Genomic DNA, 20,703 nt, shown 5'->3' on the forward strand with positions numbered 1-20,703 from the left:
AGAGCCCCCTCGTTTACTGCGGTGAACACTGTGTTCACCCCGTCGCCGCTGGACGTTTAAACAGTGCAAGATTCGGCGGGCTGGGAGCGGCTCGGCCCCTCCGGCCTCGGAACCCCTCGATCCCGGAACCGCGGACACGGGCGACGGGTCCCGCCCGGCCCCGCCGTGGGGAGCGCGCACTGCCGGGACCGCCCCGCCTGTGACGTCATCAGGGGATGCCACGGTGCAGACGCACCTTTCCGTCTAAGACCAACTTCACGGGTGCTTCCGCCAAGAAAAGTAGTGCAAGCGGCATTTTCCGTCCCGCCACCGGCGGTGCTGCACCGCGCTCCCGCCATCCCCGCCCCGTTCCCGCCGAAGTCGGCGCGGCCGCGCTCCCACCCGCGGTCGGCAGAGCCTGCGGGGTCGCGGGGGGCGAGCCGGCGTCCGGATCCCTCCGCCTGCGGTATCGGTGCTGCGGCCGCGCCGCCGCCATTTTGAATGCCCGGCTCTGTCCGCCGCTGCTGCTGCAGGGACCGGCCTGGTGAGTGGGACCGATTCGGGCCTCCGCTGCCCAGGCCGGGCCTCTTCTGACCTCCAGGTTCCGCCGCCCGGGGCCCCGCGAGTCTTGGGGCCTCTGTCCGCCCCGAACTCCGCGGCTGGGCCTCGGCCGCTCTGTCAGCGAGGCCGCCCCCTGCCCTCTCGCCGCCTCTGTCGGCGCCGCTGTCTGCCCGGCGGTCCGGCCCGCTTCAAACTCTCCGCTGCGCCCCGGGGCCTCCTGCTCGGGTGCCGGGAGCGGTCCGTGCCTGCCCTGGCCGTTCTTTGCCGGGAAGACGGCGGTGCGGCTCTGCCTCGGCCCCCGTCCCCGGAGCCGGGAGCAGGGGAAGCGGGAGCGCGTACCTCAGGAGCTGGTTCATGCTGTGGCCCGGTGCCGTCCTGGGAGAAGCCGGGACTTGTGCCCGTCCTTCCCTCCGTATATTATTGCCTAGGCTGCACAAGCGCTCCGAGTATTACAGCGTCTGCATTACTTACCGGTCCTGGGTTTTAATGGAAGTAGGAGATGTTCGGTCTGGCTAAAGACGTTTGCAGTGAGCTGCTGTCTGATGGCCGGTCTCTAAGGGTGCCTTCAAGTCCCTTCTTCAAGACTGGTTGAGTTCTCGCACGAGCTATAAGATAAATTGTAATTTATTTTATAGTAGACATTGTTTTTAAAGTTAACAGGTGGAACACGTGTGTCTTTTATTGTGTTGAAAGTGATGTGTAAAAATGTTGAGCGACAAACTTCAGTTTATGATGCTTGAAATATTAATGGGACAGCACAGAATCCCAGTAGAACATCTTTGAAAGGATAACAGTGTCACATGAGTGGCCAAAAGGTGTTTGGTCCATAGTGGCTTAAACAGTAAAATATACGTGTGTGCTCCCCTGTAAATGCAGGGGAATCCTTTAGGGATGCTCCTGGCATCCTACATTTAAAATGGCAGAGAAATTTGTGCTGTTTCATTTCCCCATTGTTTCTTTGTGATTCACTTCTGTGTGGTAGAGCACAACAGCTTTTTGTACCCGTTTCCCTGCTACCGCTCCTCTAAACTACACTTGGGATTTTTTCCTATGTTTGTTTGCATATTTTGTTGCCAAATTCTTTCTTCTGTTTACTTGTGTGCTCTGTGGTGTTTGGCACAGGATTTGAAAACTTGTTGGGTACTCGAGAGCTGAATGAAGGCAGGAGATTTTGTGGGTTTTTTTCTGAGGAGGTTGGTGTGAACCCTTCCATTCTTCTGTGCCGGGAGAAGGAGAGGAAAGGTATTTAAATTCCTGTTTCTTGAGAAGGGAAAAGTAAGTCTTGCGTTATTGTTTTGTGAGGGGATCCAGCTTTTGTGTTTCCAGTGTGTAAGATAACTTTCAGATTTCCTCCTTTTATGATTAAAAAAAAAAACCCACAATTTCTTCCTTTTTTGTTGTTTTTCTTTTCTGTTCCTGTGACTGCTGGTCTGTTTTCCTGAAGGTGGCATGGTAGAGATGGAAAGATCCTGTAGTACCTTTGAAGTGTCCTGTGAGAGATTAAGGGATAACAGAAATGCTCTGATTGTTGGTGTGCAGCATTTTGCAGTGGCCTCGCTGTGCAATGAGATTAGTGAGTGTGTCAGGCCATGATGTGAGAAGGTTGTGGACAGTGGCACAGGAGTCCAAGCTGGCTGTTGTCAGGCACACAGAGCCTACCCTAGTTAGTGCAGCTCAGATGTGGAACTTCAGCTTTCCAAGTGTGCGGGCTCATGCAAATCTTTACTGCTGCTAAAAGTGATGGCACTCAGTAAAGCTGCTTGTGCCTCTCCAGTGTGAATATTTGTATTTGTGAGCTGGCCCTGTATAACTGCAGGCGATGGGTTGTTTGCTCTCATTGTGTTTTTTTAATGTTAGAGCAATTTCTTCTGAATGCAGGTGATGCTAATTTGTCCTGGATGATACTTACCTGTTCTCTGGGGAGAGGGTCTGTTCTGCCATGGTAGGAGCTTTACTTCACTGGAGGAGTGTTTTGGAGTTAACAAGTAAATATATGATGAGGCTGTAACTCAAAAAACAGGGCTACAGTAATGTGAGTACAAGTGAATCAATCTGCTGATATCACAGGTATTAGTGCAGTCTGTATCTGCTATTTGGCAGAAGTGCTACAAGTGAAATAAAAGATCAGAACTTTCTTGGGAATAGCTGAAGTTACGTGGCCTGTTGTAAAGTTCATATCAATGAATGTAAAAATGTGGCATCTTGTCTTTCATCTGGCATTAGCTAGGACATAGAAGGGTGTAGGGCTTTTGTGACAAACTAGTGGCTTTTTAAAAAATTATTATTTAAAGTTTAACTCTGCAGGAAAGGGAACAGGAAGTAAAATATCCAGAGTACCTCACAGAGGTACTTTAGTGAGTACCAGAGTACCTTAGTGAGTACCTCACTAAATTAAGAGGAAATTAGAAGCAAGTGATAAGATTATGTAGGTCAGTGGTGATTGAAGAAGCTAAAAAATCTGGAGTTCTGGTATCTGTTGTGGTGATCAGCTATATAGCTGTGCTAATTCTTCTTCCTACATTTTTTAGCTTCTGAAAAAATAGGGAGATATTTATTTTCTTTTTTGGCAGTTGTTGAGGTTAGTGTTTGTACTGATTGGGAGCTCAGTGTGAAGGCAGCTCAGGAGTTGCTGCATTTGGTGGATGTGCACAGTTGTGCAGGAATGGGATACCTCATCCAAAGTGCTGACTTGTGCTCTGGGACCGTGCCTCAGTCTGCAGAGAGTGAGAAAGGGTCTGCAGTTGTTTGGCAGTGGGATGGGGTGGGATCTGTGCAATGCCCTCAGTTTCTGTCCTGCCTGTCCTCTTCCTCTCAGCTCTTGAGCAGCACTGAGCCTTGCTTCTTGAATAATGTTGTACTGCATTTCTTGTTGGTGGGGTTGGTTTTTTTTTTTTCAATGTAACTGGAAGTGGGACCATCTCTTCTTCCAAAACTGTTTTTTAGCTCTTGTTTTGGGATACTTTTTTACTTATCTGACCTCCCCTGCTCTCCTGAAGCTGTCTCCGCATAAAGCAAAGTGTAACTCTGATGCCTTTTCTTATGTGAATGCTTTTGAAGCCCCCTGCTGACTTAATTGCTTTCTGATTTTCTGATGTTGCTTTCTAGTTCTCTATTGCATTCAATAGCTTTTTCCTCACAAGAGGTTGTCCCACTTAGCATGTTACATGGTTGGTTGTTCTTTCTCTCAATTCGTTTGTTGCCTTTGCCCTTCTTGATGATGATGGTGCTCCTTGCTTTGGTGTTTATTGTATAAGTAGTTATAATAATTTAATATTTACTGTTATCTGTATAAATAATGATAATACTGGACCATATACTAATATCTCTGCATTTGTGAACACCCTCATCTCTACTTGGAGAGTACATTTCTGGTTTTACTGCTAACAAATTTTTCTTTTAAGTGTCTGATAGAAGTGGGAATGCTACTGATAGCAGTGTGTAGTTGAATCCATCAGTGTTGGGTGTCAACACTGCAATTACTCCTTTCATGGAGTCTGGACAGATCCTCTGCTCTTGTGTGTACTAGGCTGGATTCAGTTGCAACTAAGCAAGTAGGGGAGTTCTGCTATTGATTTCAGTTGGGAGTTTGGTTTGGCTTTACTTGTGTAACTTCCCAAAAGCTGGGGTTGCTTGAGGAGTGTGATTGCTTATGCATTGTTGGGGTGGAGCAACTGGAGTTGTGTGTTTTAGATGTGTTTGAAATCTATGCTGCTTCAGGCTTGGGGTGTTTTCTAGACAGAACCAAGTTCAGAAATGCTATTTACAGGAAAAGCTGTAACTTGGTGAGTATATCACCACAACTGAAAATTCAGACCATTTCCCCAAAACAGTAGATCTCTTCTGTGAATAATTTCATTAATTTTGATGGCCTTTATGTCTTAACCTTTTCAGAGTTCAAGGCTAAATAATAATGGAATGTTAAAATGTTAAATGTTTGATAATTTGTCCTAAAGAAGTTTTAACACAGCTGTTCATTTTTAAAGATTTATTGTCTTAGAAACATATTAGATGTTTTAGATGTAAGCTAACATTTCTGAATAGTTTCCAGAGGACATCTTCTTAACTCATGGTTTAAGGAGTATCCTTTGTCTTTACTCTGCAGTTTCTGATAGAAGAATAAAGCTTAGCTGAAGCACTTGAGCATTTTCAAGGTGGGTTTTGGTAATATTAGGTATGTGTTGTAAATATAAAAGGTGACTCATCATATTTGAATGTGACTGTATTCTAAGAAGGACTTCTGGTAAAGTTCTATACTCAAATATTTTTGGTACAATGGCCTGTTGAATAAAATCTTTAACTTTCAAACATGACAAGCTTCACTAGTAACAGATCATGAAAGAGGAGAAAACAGTGATTTTTCAGTAGAATTTAAATGAAAATGAAATGTTTTAATACATGAAGATTTTTGGTTTTTTGTTTTTTCTTTTTTCCACTTCTGTGTAGTAGGAATGAGTTACACAAAGAGAGAGAATGCCTTTTTATTAGTTCATGGGAAGAATTCCTGAATAGCAGAGGGAGGAGGATCACTGAGGCGACACCTTTTGTAGTCTCTGGATTTTAGGAAAGAAGCTGGAATTCTGTTTTCTAAGGAACTTAAACACCAGCCACCTATACAACTTGAACTAATCTGAATTAGGTCTCCCACTTGCTCAGAAGTTTTGATCTTGATAGTATGTTCTTCTAAGGAGCAAGGCTTTTGAAATTAGAAGAGGGAAAGACGTCAGATAAGGTTGAAGAATTCTGTGTGCAACATTACCAGATATTGTAAATATTAGCTAGTAGGCTCTTTTCAAGTATGCAGAAATCATCCCTGATTTTTGGAGCTTGTAGTTAGCAAAGAAATGGCTGAAGGAAATTCCTGTTTCCAACCCAAGGAGGAAATAGGTAATAACTTCTACAAACTGCCTTGTCATTTATGTTGATGTGCAAAGAATAAAAGGATGTGTCTGTACTGGTGAAAAATGTTAACTAATCCTGAAGAACAAGATTTGCTACTTTCAGAGGAAGTTCTAAGGAGCACTTAGGCACCAGCTGAAGTGAAGCTCCACTGTCTGCTGTTGCTAGAAGATACACTTATCTTCCTGTTGTTCCAGTAAAGGTCTGTTGGCATTATAATAGGCTTAGGAATTGCTGAGACTAGGTAAATGTTAATCTCTTCTGTAATGTTTCTGAATTTAAGCGTTCTCATGTCCACAGTTTCTTCTCATCTGTAGTAACTACTGCTTACGATTGCTTGAAATGTCTGAAACTCAAAACTGCTATGAGATTTCCAATATATTAGCATGCAGAAGAATCTTAAAGTCACTGAAGGCAAGGTACCTGATGCAAGAATTTTTGATATTAAGAGAACATTTTCTTGTGGAGGGGAAGAAAACACAATGTGCTACATTGCATGGGAATTACATTGTATTGAAATACTGGAAGAGAGTACACAAGAAGAGCTCAAGCTTCAAGGATAAACATGTAAGGTGATTTGTGAGGGGAAGATGCTATTTTACATAGATGGGTGCAAAACCTTTTGTATGGGATCGATTCAAAGGTATAGTAAAAGCTGAATGATTTGATATTGACTAAAAAAAAAGTATGTAGTTGCAACACAAGGCTAGAAGTGCCTTTTCTGAATATTGGAAAATAAATCACGGCTCTATCTTTTGTCCTTTTGTAATCCTCCATCAGCACATTTCTGAATTTTTTTGTTCACATCAGGCAGGAAGTGTGTGTCTGCGATACAGTTGCTTTTAGTCCTTCAGGTTAGACTGTCTGTGTAACTGTGTTAGTTGTTATACAAGTGAGAACAGCAGGAAGCCTCAGAAACTGGTTCTTGAGTCTTACTCATCAGTCCTTGCTTTCTAAAGTGCTGGTTCTGCTTGCTTTCCTGTGGTTGTGAAGTGAGGAGGAAAAAGAATCTTTACAGTGTGCCTTGCTAATTCTTTATTTATGCAAGGGCATTTGTAAATACTGACTATTCACTTTTCTCAATATCTGAATGATGTTAGATCTTCAGTTTGTTGTCATTGTACCTGCCTTCTGCCTTCTTGGTGAGACAGGAAGTCCAGCCTAAACACCAGAGAAGGATGAAAAAAATGTATTAATTGGTACTTCACATATATAGTAACATTGTTGATTTCTGTTTTTCCATTGACCAGAACTGTTTAGGCAGTTTTTCCTTTTCTCTTCTGTTGTCCGGGCCCAAGCTTAAGATGCTGAAGCCTTCCCTGGCCATACCTACAGAAGGTTTTTGGCCCACTGGCAAGGAAAGGAGTGGGCTTGTACAAGTCACAGGTTGCAGATATCAGCCTTCAGCAGTTTATAAACCTTCAGATACAGAGTGAGAACAAAACAGCTTGTGGTATCAAAACAATTTGTTGGCAAACCTCAGTTTGTTTGCAGGTTATGTTTCAAAAACTTTGTAAAGAACGCTTCCTTTAAAATAGTCAGTCATGGTTGTAATAGCTAGACTAGTAGTAGCCACTGCTTATGTTCTCAGGAACAGCAGTGTTGTAGATAAGCTTAAATAGGGTGTAGAGCCATAGCATAAGTGTGGATTCCTGTTGGAGTGAACCTTTCACCTCTTTTCCAGTCCATCTGAGGTCTCCCAAACCGCGTGTTCTCACTGCTGCCTCTCTATGCACAAGCCAGACTGATGTGTCTGGGGACTGCTTTCAGGAGGAAGGGGGCAAGCTGTTTTTTGCATGCGCAGGTTGGTGCACTGTGCCTGGAATGCCAGTGTGAACACAGTGGAAGGACTGGACTCACCTTTTTCAGCATGAGCCTGCACATGTGTGATCTTAGTGATTATGAAATTATTGCCTGTGGGCTGCAGAGGAATATTTCTGCGGTAACACTTTTATCTTTGTAACTTCTGCCCAATTTTCCAACAAGAGCGTGGCTTATTGAGATCAGTTTAGAATTATGTGGTGTGTGTGTGTATAGTAGATGAGTGTAGGCTTAAAAATTCAGCACTTAACATGGACAGTTGCCACCCAGGAAAGAGATTTTTGCATTTATGATACTGTTGTGAAAAACACAAGCTGAGCACTTTGCCGCAATCAAAACTCCACAGAGTGTTACCAATTTTCAGGAAAATAATAGGCAAAAAAATGGAAGGCATTTTATATAAATACATCAATATTACATCTAGCCCTGCAGTATTTTGCTTTTCTTCCCCTTGAGAAAGGATGCAGAACTGTATTACATGCAGGCATGGCAGCAAAGGTAGTGGTCATGGAAGGGCTTGTTCTGGAGATGGATTTCTTTCTTCTCTGTGACTGTTTCTTTTATGCTTGTTAGTGCAGCATGAGTGCATAGCAACCGGTAATTTATTCATGTCACAGTAATGTGAGGAAGTGTTGTGAATTCACATGGAGAGACAAGGCAAGAGTAAGGATTAATGTGTCCAATAGTCTTGATCCTACACAAGTCAGCATTTTGGGACAGAGTTTCCTTATACAGAAAGGATATCTCTACTCTTCCACTTTCAAAACCGAATGCTTTGTGTCTGTGTAAATTCAGGCTTTTTAAAGTATGAAGATGGGGAACTTAAATATGAGGAGTCTACATGGTTTGGCTGAAGAGGCCTAGTGTATGTATGAGTTCATAAACAGAACTCAGAGCTGCCTTCAGTCTGGCTTACTGTAAGGCCACCTTTACTTGTACATGCATCTCTCTGCTTTTCTAAAAGCAAAAAAGTCCCCTGTTAGCTCTGTGTGCCAGCCTCTCTGTTCCGTGGGATCCTGTAAGCCAGTTAGTGCAGCACCTGAATGCACATCTTTTTCTTATATGGCAATGTGTAAAATGTATGACACAATGTACAGGGGGAGTGGTGACCCAGACAAAATCTGTAGCAGACTGGCATGGCAACTTCTTACAAGTTGGTCTGATACCTTATCAGAAGGGCTCAGTTCTGTTCCTAACCTGGCATGGATGAAAGAAGGCTGTGAAGATGTTTATGTAGTTTGAGCTCTCCGGAAGTTGGCTTTGGTGAGCATGAACTAAAAAGTTCAAAGTTGAACATAAATCTAAAGTATGGATTCTGTTTGACAGCCACTTTCCTCTTAACAGGAACTTACCAGACTAAATTGCTCTGTGGGTCAGATGGCTCCATCAGTATTCCATCCGATGAGGTGAAACAACTCTGAGTGTTCTTGTATACACCTTTCATACCCATATTGCCAGACAGTAATGTCAGAGGCTTGTTTGTTTCAGAAAGGGTTGTTCTAATTGGGATGTACTAAAAGGATGATGTAAACCTGATTATTTATATTTGAAGCAGGATTCTCTGAAATATCCACGCACTTAAGATTGCTCTTCCATTTACTTTTCTGCTGACTTCCACACTTCTAAGAAGGAAGTGTGTATGGCACAAGGTAGCAGGATTTTTGAAGTATGACCATCCGAAGCACTTAGATGAAATCTTGTGCAAGTTGTTAAACAGAGTTGTGTTTTGTAGAGGATTTCTGTCCCAAGTTATCACGATTCTGGGATCAGTTCTCTTTGGAGCCTGGCTTTTCTGGAGGTAGGCAGGTGATGTGAAAATGAGAGTACCTTGCAGAGTGCTGTTTCTGCCTGTTTCAGGTGGGAAATCATGTTACATTCATTTGACAGGTGGCTCAAATTGGAGTAATTCCCATTTCTAATGTTCTGGAAGAGCAGATGTGAGGTACAGAGAAGTCCTCAGGTTCTCAAGTTTACTCTGAGCCATGCTACTGAGGTAGCCTACATTTTCTTCATTCTTTTACTTACATAATTGCAGAGTAAGAAAGAAAAAAGAATACATGGAAGTGTGAGACCATTATGAAGCCTTTAGAGACAGTAAAAGGTTTACAGACCTCTTTCTTCTCTCAGAGGATGCCAGCCCCCATCAGACTGCGGGAGTTGATCCGGACCATCCGGACAGCAAGAACACAGGCAGAAGAGCGTGAGATGATCCAGAAGGAATGTGCTGCTATCCGGTCATCCTTCCGAGAGGAAGATAACACATACCGATGCAGAAACGTGGCAAAGCTGCTGTATATGCACATGCTGGGATATCCTGCACATTTTGGACAGGTAGGTTAAAATTCAGTGCTTTCTGTGCATGAGCCACTCTCTCTTCTGTGTTTAGGGCACATTAACTTGCGCAGAGCATTCCTAGGTGCAGTTCTGCTGTCCTTCGGGATGTTTTGAGGTCTGTTTTCACATATGTTCTGAACCTATGTTAGGTAGTTTAGACTTCATTAGTGAGATTTGTTGTTTGGGGCTTACATATTTTGTTTTGGAACTTGAGGTTAGTCTGCTTTTGCCACACTGTCTCCTCCTCACCATCCATGTTTCTGCAGAGCAGTAGTGCTTAAAACACAGTCCAAGACATAGGGATTTTTTTAGATTGGATCAAAATAGCACTTTGGAGTTCTGTCTCCGAAGGATACCACATACTTCAAAGGAGGCTCTGTACCCTTTTCCGTATAAAGCAATGTGTTTGAGACAGAAAAGAGCTGGTCTGTTCCTGGCAATCAGAAGTTGAAGTTCCTTATCCTCATTTTAGTGAGGTGATATGGAGAATGCAGGTGTGAGTTTTCCATCTCTTGGCTTATTTTTGATGTGCTGTTTTAGACAGAAATTTTAGGAAGGGGAGGCAGGAAGATGGAAGCTCTTGATCTACAAGGTGTCCCTCAGGTTAGCTTTGCTCAGTTTTTGGGGCATAGTCAGTTTTGCTTAGAAGTCAGTAAGTGTCCTGTTAATAGTAATCTAGCCTAGGTCTTCAGTAAAGCTTAAATCAGTCAAATTGTTGTATCCCTTCAAGTAGCTTCATGTCTTGTGTGTCTATCCATTTATGGTTGAATTTACCAGTCCTAATATGTCTCACTGAAACAGTAAGCTCAAACCAGTGAAATCAAATTGCAGATAGTTAGGATTAGTGAGTTTGGTGGGCTCTGCTATAGCATATGAAGTGCCTCATCTTACTTCTATATTATTGGATTCTTCTCTCAGGGTAAAGAGTTTTGAAAAAGAGCAAATGAAGTTGTGTATTATTCCATTCTTAACGCTTGTCTTAGCCGGGCTCTCTGGTCCAAGAGAGAAACTTCCTGTCACAAAAAGTAATTATCTTGGAGCCTTAAGAATAATGATAAGTGTTACAAAAGTGTCATCTAGAATTTCAATGTTTGGCCTATGTTAAGAACATGATTTAAATTTCATCCTTCTATCTTGTTGCTCAAGTATTTAATCCCATCCAAGGAAGATTATAATTTACCATTTAGTTTAATGATTTAATTTACCATTGCTAAGTAAATTTACTAATTTACCATTCCTACTAAAGCAGAAATCTTCAGTTTCTGCTTTGGTTAGGAATGGTAAATTCACTGTTAGTGCAAGAAGGCTAAGGCAGATTGTTCAGTATCTGTTAATGCCAGGCTTGCTACATCTTGAAGAGAAGCATCTATTCTGACTATTTGGAGAGCAGAGTACTTCATTCAATGCCCTTGGTTCTCTTGTAATTTATCAGCTGAGTTTTCAGGAGGGCATAGGGCCCAATGCTGAAAAGGATTTTAACAAGTATGCTGCCGGAGAGTGAGTTAGAGTCCTTTGCGTGTCCTTAACACTTACCACTGGAAGGAATCTTTCAAGGTGCTGCTGTTGTATAGGAGTATAGTTTGTGTGACCTGGGGACCTGTTGAGAACACAGGCTCTTCCAACAGTGGAGTCTTGCAGATGGGTAGTCCTGCAATGTAGACAGTAAGCTTCTGAGAATGCTAGGATAAATATGCAGGAAAGAAGTTTGGCTAAAAAACAGGAGAGCCACAAGTGGTGTTACAGTTTCTCTTAAAGCTGTAAGCAGACAGCAGCTAACAATGTGGGTAACCAGGAGTGAGTGGTCAATCTACATCTGTCCTAGCCAGGGCTCCTCAACTTTGACCTGAGATATCTTGTACACAAGTATAAGAATGAGCGCTGTATTTAGCCAGTGCGTGCTGATATACACTGGATGGCATGCTGTCTCCTGAGCATGTGCAAAGGCTGTTTGTGCAAGTTTAGACATTAGTGGACATCCTGGACAAATGGTCAAATAACTTTATTATTATCATTGTTTCTATTTGAAAAAAAAAAAAAAAATTCCAGTTGGAAGAGTGGGTATGTCAGTAAAAGTTGCGTCAGTTGTTGTCTGATTACATGCCAGTAGTATCTGTTACAGTAGTGATGTAGCAGATTTTAATTGTTCCTTTGAATGAAATGGATTTAATAGTATCAAGATTTTTTCCATTAATTACACCTAGTAAGAGCTTCAGCTGATCATGTTTCTTGGTATTGCTGTGCATGAATCTAGTTTGCATGTACTTTCTATACAAGTGAAACAAGACCTCCTCAGCCTTTCATGGGGTAAATTTCACTAATATATTTTAAATTCAAAAGGACTAGAAATGTATCTTAGAGTATCTGTTGCAGTCATCAGTTTTCTTATGCTCTTCTTCAGGTATTCATCTTCTGCCTTCATTGGCTTTTACTCTGTAGCTTGGATGTCATCAATTTTATGTTGTGATTTTGTGGAGGATTTTATAAGTAAGCCCAGGAAAGAAGGTTGTTTCAGAGGTGCATTATTCTCTTACAGAAAGCACTGGAAACATGAGAGCTTGATATCTAGTGTTGTTATCTCTGGCTGATCTTGGGCATTTGGGCAAATTCAGTTATCTTTGCAGAGGACTGGTTTTATTGTTCAGAGGTGTGTATTTGAGGTTTTCATCCCATTTAACCTTGCAGACTGAACTCAATTTCTTTCAAGCCTTTTCTTACCGATTTGTCATCCTTGCACTCGTTGGGCTCTCGCATATGACAACAACGTCAACCGCTGAGTGTGCGTTCTAATGCCATGTGGTCTTGAGGACTTGCAGGACTGGGACTAGGCCATAGCACTTTCTCTGGCACTTCAACTTGAATTTTCTAACCACTATACTGTGCAACTTTACTCTGGTTGATGTGTGTGTTTCTTGCATCTCACCTGTGTCTGTTGCCCTGTTCAAGCTTCTGTCTAGCTGGGGCCATGAATCCCTTTTCCTGACACCTCATATCTTTGCCTGTGCATGCCCCCTTTGCTATGGATCTGTTGCCAGCTCTGTCTGACCCCTCCTCAAACCTATTGTGTATGCTTTTTTGCTGCCCCAGCTAGTAAAGCAGACTTACAGAAATTGTTTGTGAGGGATAGATCGCTACTTCCCTGTCAGGAAAGTAGACATAGATTGTAGCTGATTAGTTATCTGTTACAGAAAACCATTTTAGTGCATAGTAATGTCAGAATATCTCTGTGGTAGTTGGTATTTGTTTTTCATTTTTAAAGTGTCAGATGTAAAAATGAGCTGGGAATTAAATTTTAAATTAGCAGAGTGCAGGTGGAAACTATGTGTGTTGTTTTGGGAATCTCTTCTGTGCTATTGATCACAGTTGCCATTTCTACAGGGGGAAAGGGAAACTTGTAGTGGGTGAAATGCACATGATTTTAGTAAACCTCTGGTGTTCCAGAGATTACAGAGAAGCACAAAAACATAACTATCTCTGACAATCTGCTTTTTACCTAGCTAGCAAGTTAGCTACAGGTCATAATAAACACAACCTGGTTTTAGAGTCATAGAATCCTAGAATGGTTTGGGTTGAACAGTCATCTAGTTCCGACTGCCATTGGCAAGGACACCTGCTAGTCCAGGTTGCTCCAAGCCCAGTCAGCCTAGCCTTGAACGCTTGCAGGGATCCAGGGGTAGCCACAGCTTCTCTGGGCAGCCTGTGCCAGGGCCTCACCACGCCCACAGCCAAGATTTTCTTCCTAATATCGAACCTAAACTTTGCCCCTTTTTCCATTTGAGGTGATGACCCCTTGTCCTATCACTACATGTCCTTGTTTTGGCAGCTTACAGAGCATTGATCCTCTTCCTAGTAGATAAATGGAAGCTTTTAAGTTTAGTTTAAAAGCTTCATGTGGGTATCAAACATGACGCATGATCTGGATTTCCACATCTTTACTATTTCATGTTTACTGATGTATCTTTCATCTCTATCAATGTGTTATTGTTTACTTTTGTGATCTGACATTAACTAACATATCTGGTATATCTGAGGTCATGGAAGACCAACAGTGTCTGGCCACTTCAAGGCACTGGAGCTGCTAATGACCTTCCTGCTGGCTTTGTTGGAACTTTGGGCAGGTCATTTAATCTTTCTTGGTTTTCCACATCACCAAAATGGAAACCAAATGCACCTTTGAACGTGCATTCTGAGATACATACGTTACTAGACATCAAAATTCAAACTGTTTCTTCTCTAGCTAAGAAGTAGTTTTCAAGCTAATTATGTCTTTTTTTCTTCTTTTTTTTTTTCCTTTTTTTTTTTTTTCCAGTTGGAGTGCCTCAAGCTTATTGCATCTCAGAAATTCACAGACAAGCGCATTGGGTATTTAGGTGCCATGTTGCTGCTGGATGAGAGACAGGATGTTCATCTTCTTATGACCAATTGCATCAAGAAGTAAGGGTACCACCTCTTCATCAAACCATGCTTTGAGGTTTCAGTATCAGAAAGTATCCTTCTGACAGTGATACTTGGAGTACTTTAGGGTTTTTCCCTTGTGTTAGAAAACTGGTGCCTTGAAATTGTTGTATGCTGTTGACCATAATAAGGTTGTCGTAGTAGTGCTCTGTATTGGGCCATCCTGTCTAGCTTCTTTAGTGGGAACAGAATATAAAATTGCATTGGTTTTGAAGAGGCATATGTAGCAAGCAACACATGTCCTGTGTGTGTTTGACAAGCTCTGTTTGACAAGTTTGTTCCTTGACAAGCTCTGAAGACTTGTCAAGGAACAAGGCTATGTATCTTGCTTTCTTTTTAAGATCTAATGGTCCTTACAAATGGTTTTCATTGGAAGCAAGGCAGCAGCTTGGGATGTGTAGTCATTTTGCTGAAATCAGACAAGAGGGGATGGGAATTACTATTTAATACTTCTCTCAGCAGAGCAATGTTAAAGTGGGACTTTTTTACATCATCGTTTAGTGGGTGACGATGAGTGTGTTTTCTTTTCAAGATGGATTGGAGCAGGTATGGACCAGCTGGGTTCTGGTTGACCTACCCAAAGGTTATGTGTGGTGTACCTGTTTTTATTATTATGTACTATTAGCACTTAAGTCTCTCAGATATTAGCAAGTAAAGTATTGATCTTCAATTAGACTGTGGCCTCAAAGTGCTCTAAAAAGAAACTTGATAAAACCGTGGGCCTGAGGATCTGCTAACTTTGGACCTAGCATCCAGGAGACAAGATTTTTGTCTAAAGATCTTTCATTGAAATGCTATACCTGTGAGGTGCTTCCATCAGAACCAGGCTGCAGGTTAACACCTCTTTTGATTGTTTGTGCTACAGTGAATTTGGCAAGGATATGGTGAGTTTGAACTGGAAATGGGTCAGACAGAAGCTGTGCAAGAATGGTGGACAGCTTCCCACTGTCTCCTGGGCTGTATATTGCTTTCTCCTTTGGCTTTTATATCTGCTATTGTGTCTTGCTTTTATCTAGACATTAAGGGATTTATTTATGGCATTGTTTTTCACTGTTTCATAGCAAGACCCAGATTTTTGAGACGAAAAGGAAAGCAACCTCTTGAAGCATGTACTTGTGATACACACAGATTTATATAGCTGCCAAAATAAATTGTTAAAGGAAGGAAACAAAAAAACCAACCTGTTTAGTAGCATGTGCGGTCTGCATGTTGCCATAGCTGCTTCATGTTACAACCAGGATACTGTCTTTCCATTATGCACCTCTTGTGTGTTTGGTTCAGAACCACTTCTTTCCCCAGCTCTTCCATCTTGCAGTCCCCAGCTCCCCTTGCCTCCCAAACCAGGAACTGTATTTTTTACTTTCTTCAGCATTGAATCCTGGGTGCTGTGGCAGCCTTAGTACCAAACACAGATGGAAAAGTGGTGTAGAATTTGATTTTAAAGGCTATTGGGATTGCCATGTAGAAGCTACGTTGTCTTGTGCTTAGTGTGACATTGTAGCGAGCCTCACAAATAGCATCTCCTGTTAGGTAGTTTAGCTTCTTAGTGACCACTTTTCACAACTTCCTTATGCATATGAATGGAAAAAATTGCTAAACAGAATTCTTGTATGAATTATTTTCAAGGTGTATGAGTGGTGGCGTTTGTGGTTTTTGGTCAGGATAGAGGATACTTTTACATAGATTTTTCTATACTGTTTGATTTGTAAATGCAGAAGCTAAACCCTGTTGTAGAACATCTTTAAACTGGGACAGCCCACAGTGTCACTGCAGGTCTGTACTTTGCATGCAAGTTTCAAAGCTAAAGCCATTTTAAATGGAATTCTGTATAGTCTTCCCTCTTCTCAGCTCAATCCCTGGATACCCTGACAGGTCAACCTGATAGTTAAACCAAGTATTTTATATTTTTAATTGAGGATTCTAAGTAGAATTAGTAGCAAACCCTGTGGTACATGCACTCAAAGCTTTTATTGCTCCCAAGTCGTGCTCCCACAGAGCTGTGAATCCAGCAAGTTCTTTTGGGCCATGTGTTGCTGGATAGATGACTCTAGCTGTAGACGCCCTTTTTTTGTGTGTTCAGTTTCTGTGTGTGCATGCTGATTGACTTTTTTGTTCTCCTTTACAGTGACCTTAATCACAGCACACAGTATGTGCAGGGGCTGGCACTTTGTACTCTTGGCTGCATGGGCTCCTCAGAAATGTGCAGAGACCTTGCAGGAGAGGTGGAAAAGCTCCTCAAAACTTCCAATTCCTATCTTAGGAAGAAGGTACTTCAGGAAACTTTTGAATACTTTGTTATGGCTTAAAAGGCAAGATTGAACACCTTGCTAATATCTGGAATACTAGATGACTGAGATCACACTGAGTGAATATTTTCCCAGTGTGCAAGACAGAGCTCAAAACTCCCTGTCTGTTAATGGCAGGAATGTATGTAAGCCTCTAAAAGATAAGCCTCCAACTGGCGAGGCAGTTGCTTCTATTTTTGTACTCTCTCCCATAATGTTATTGGTGGTAATGTGAACACTCGCCTCCTCATGGACATTAGCCTCAAAATTCTGGTCACCAGTTTGATTTATGTTCTCAGATAAGTCCAGAGAAACTCTGGTTATTAACAGTGCAGACTGGTATCAGGAGATTTGAACCTATTTGATATCTTCCGTTGATGATGGTGACAGTAGTATGAGAACTAGAAGGGTTAAGGTCTTGAAATGGACAAACACTTATAAATTGTCTTAATTTCTGCAGCAAATGTGCCATAGCATTAGCAAAGTGTGATTACCCCTATTCTTTTAGGTTTATTTATTGATAAGTCTTGGTGAGAGTGTGAAGCAGTAAGATTTAGGGGGAGATGCGTTGTTACTACTTTGTCTAGTGCTGGATCTAGAGAGAGTTTGGAGAGAAAGCAATGCAAAGAGGTCTTGCTGTGTTCTGGAAAGAGGCACTTTATTTTCAGGCAGGTGCAAGGAATAGTGTCTCCTGTTGCTTCTTCATCCTAGAAGAAATAGACACGTGTTTTTTCAAAAACAGTGGTTTGTTTTGTTTCTCTTAGCACCCATCACCTGCAGGAGGAAGTTTTGTTTTTTGGGGAAGGAGGGAAAGTAAATAAGCCATAAGCCATAATTTTACAGTAAGTTTAATTATTTGTTTCCAATGCATTATCTCCTTCCCAGCAAGAGGAAAACAGGCTGAAGTAGCCCTATTAAAGGCAGAGCTGCTTTGCAGATAATAGCACTTCTTATGTGAATAATGTAAAAATAAACCATTGATAGGGGGAGTATTAGTTTGTAGTTCAGTGCTCCCCCTTTATTGAACTCTCTTCTGGAATGCTGTTTAGTAACACTTGTATTAGAGAGATGGAAAAATGTGCCAAGCCTTTGTTTATCATGAAGATTGTTGTAGTTCCCACTGTGCTAGATATTCCCAAAACAGGTATTGTTGTCATTGCAGTGTGTACTAACAAGTGTTTTTCCTATCCAGGCAGCACTATGTGCTGTTCATGTCATCAGAAAGGTGCCTGAACTTATGGAGATGTTCCTGCCGGCCACCAAAAACTTGCTGAATGAGAAGAACCACGGTAATAGCTGAGACTGTACTTAGCAAGGCTAAGCCATTCTCAAGAGGATAGTGCACGTGCTACCTAAGCCTTTTGTTTGGAGGGAACTTCAGAGGTGTATTTTATGATTTGTTTCTTTCTATTTCTACACAGTGAATGCAAATGTCATTTAGGAGGAAGGGATGTATGTGACTCTGCTAGTCAACAGGACTTTAACATGGCATAGGTGACAAAAGGAATTCTTTCATTGCGTTTTGGTACACTTCAGAGTAGGTGAAATCGGAAAGTTTGATTTTCATCCTGTACACTCCCTAAAGTGACTCTAAGGAAGTGGCTTCTTAGGTTTGGAGGTATTATTTTTGTGCAGTCTAAATGGAGTTCTGAGGCGTCCTGAGGAAAATTATATAAGGTCAGCTAGGCAACCCAAATGAGAAGAGAAAATCAGGAAGCGTAAAGAACTTGACACTCACAATGCAATTAACAGATGCTGTCCTTCTAGAGTCTTAAGTTTGTATAGAATCATAGAATGGTTGGATTTAGAAGAGACCTTAGAGGTCAGTAGCCCAGCTATGACCATCACTGTATGTTTAGTATGTGAGTTTCTGCAGACCAAATCCAATTTATCTCCTGCCTTGGACTTAAATTGCACATTGAGCAGGAGCACATTGCTATCTGCTTTCCCTTGGACACAGCTGCAAGCACAAATATCTGTAGTGCTAGATACAGTATGTTGAATTGAAGAATGTTTTTTTAATGATTTCCTGTTTTTTCTTGTGATGTTTATCAAATGTCTGGAGCCAGTGGAATGATGTTAAATGGACATATATTTTTCTTTTCCCCCTCCCTCACCTTTAGGTGTTCTTCACACTTCAGTTGTCCTCCTCACAGAGATGTGTGAGAGAAGCCCAGACATGCTTGCACACTTTAGAAAGGTAAGTGTGAACTGGTAATATTGCAAAGTTAATATTCATGGCCTTCTAGTAAAAGCCTTACAGTTGTTTGGGTGAAGAATTTAATGATACTGTCTGTTTGCTAATTTTTTTTTTTTTTTTTAATCATTAAATGTGGGAATTTCATGTGTATCTAGGCCTAATCCCCTTCAGTAAGTGGTTAAATTACAATCAGTCTTAAGATTGAGCAGTATAAAACTCATCCTAGAGTTAGATTTAAAGTTGTCTTTGGTCCCATAGGTTATTCTTCACTCCTTCTATCTAATTGCATAGTGGCACTGGAATCACAAATGAAGTAAACATAGAGAGTAAGATGAAAAACTGAAGCTTATACCAGCACCTGAATGCCTTAACCACAGCCACACAGTTATATGCACTCAGTTCAAAAACACTGACCTAAATTCTAGTTGTATAGATGCACACCATGCTACACAATTTTCCATTTTAATTTAAGGGTTTGAGAGTCAATGTCACTATTCCTCCTCTGGTTAGGAATGTTTGCTTCCCATCACCCTCCTGGCTTCCTTCTGTTGTTTGCTATAATTTGCTGTATTATTGCCATGTGAAAGACTACTGATAGAAGAACATCTGAAAATTGCCTTGATTGTCATTTTACATTCTTGATCAAAGAAGGAGAAATTGAACAAAGCTGGTAGAACAGAGCAAGCCATTTGCTTCTCTGAAAAGTCTTAAAGGTGTTTGTTTATTTGCATGCCCATTTACTTTTCCTCCTTGACTTGTCTATATCATTAGGGATTTAAAACGATACATACTTCGGTGCATCTTAGCATTTTGGCATGCATCTTCCCTTGCCTTGATTGTAAATGTCAAAGCAGGAAAAAAAGTCAGATGAGGTTCAATTTGCAGGTACCATCCCTTCTACTATTTGCTTGGTTAATGTGATAGTTGTGGGAAAAGAGAGAAGAGCTGAGTACACAAAATTTTGTTACTAGGTACAATCTTCTAGCTATTTCTTGTAGTTGTTATGCTGTGAATGGTATAACATTGACCTATCCCTAATGCTTGCTTCGTCTGTTTTGTCCCTTTTGTCTGTTTGGAATCCTGCTGAGTTAGAATGAAAAGGTAAGAGTTAATTTTTCTAGATGATGCATGTTTGCCTTGAATCTGTAGATGTTTGTCCTTTGTGAGGCAGTGCCTCTGAATGACACAGTTGTGATTGATGCCACATGCTTAGATCATCTGTACTTGTCTAATGTTCTTTGTGTGCTGGACTCGTCACTAAACCTCTACATCCACGGCAGCCCTGAATTTCAGTTTTGGTCTTCTGCAAACATCAGCCTGCTTTCCTCAAGCCTTTCCTCATTTGAGGAGCACTTCGCAGATTTTTTTTTTTTTTTTTTTTTTTTTTTTTGTGCCTGTGCAAGTTTTAGCCCTGGGCTGCTTACTTCTTACCACAAACTGGGCTTTGTGTTTTGTCTGTATCATGGGGCAACTTTGGGTGATTCTCAGAAGGGAGCAGGACAGACAGTTAGTTAACTGCCTGTAAGAGGCTGTAAAGGCTTTCTGTACTGCAAAGAGCTAGCCAGTCCAGCTGCAGTGCTGATAGTCTTCATGGGTGTAATTTGTATTCCAGAAGATGCTGGCTGGGGGGGTGGTGGCCCTCAACCAGTCTCCATGGCTGTAATGTTTCCCTTTATTCTGTCCTCAGTCCTGATAATTCATGCATGTTGGAAGGCAAAGCAAACATGAGTAAGGATTCCAGGAATGCTTCACTTGTCTGTTACTGTGTCTGGAGGGAAGATGTTGCAGCACCCTTTGGTTTCCTCTTTAAGGCAGATACAGGAAGTTCAGGGCTAATTTTGTGTGTTTTATGAAATGCATGTTTTCAGAGGAGTTCGTAGTTCCTGAAGAGCAAAGGTAGGAACAAAAGGACATGACAGGGAAACTAGGCTGGTTTTCTTCTTACACTCTACCACAAATGTAGATTTACTACTTTGAAGACACAATATGGTGCTTTGGTCCCAGCTTAACTGTTTCTAGTTGTGTCTTAGCTAAGCTGTAGGTATTCATACAGCGTCAGCTCTAGGTGTGCAGGTTGAACTTTGCAGAAGAATCCAGAGACTGTCTTGCTTTCAAATACAAGATTTGTTCTTGGACCTGTGCTTCAAAGCTGGGGTCAGGGAAACAACAGTACCC

At 41.6% G+C, this 20,703-nt stretch overlaps 1 protein-coding gene across 4 annotated transcripts in view; it reads left to right on the forward strand.

Moving 5' to 3' along the window:
- Positions 1-97: 97 nt before the first annotated feature.
- The window catches only part of AP1G1 (adaptor related protein complex 1 subunit gamma 1), a 38,643-nt gene continuing 18,037 nt past the window's right edge, over positions 98-20,703 (forward strand). For 2 of the 4 annotated variants that reach the window (XR_011003520.1, XM_068203301.1), the window contains exons 1-5: positions 9,385-9,588; positions 13,898-14,022; positions 16,169-16,310; positions 17,521-17,617; positions 18,452-18,528. Coding sequence is in view for 3 of the 4 variants with exons in the window: in XM_068203301.1 (XP_068059402.1) it covers positions 9,388-9,588; positions 13,898-14,022; positions 16,169-16,310; positions 17,521-17,617; positions 18,452-18,528 (642 nt within the window). In the remaining variant the exon portion in view is untranslated. Of the gene's footprint in view, positions 524-9,384; positions 9,589-13,897; positions 14,023-16,168; positions 16,311-17,520; positions 17,618-18,107; positions 18,151-18,451; positions 18,529-20,703 lie in introns of those variants that run through there. The other 2 variants (XM_068203300.1, XM_068203302.1) reach the window with 2 other exon arrangements.

This window comes from Anomalospiza imberbis, chromosome 12, assembly GCF_031753505.1.
Source record: "Anomalospiza imberbis isolate Cuckoo-Finch-1a 21T00152 chromosome 12, ASM3175350v1, whole genome shotgun sequence".
Classification (NCBI taxonomy): Eukaryota; Metazoa; Chordata; class Aves; order Passeriformes; family Viduidae; genus Anomalospiza; species Anomalospiza imberbis.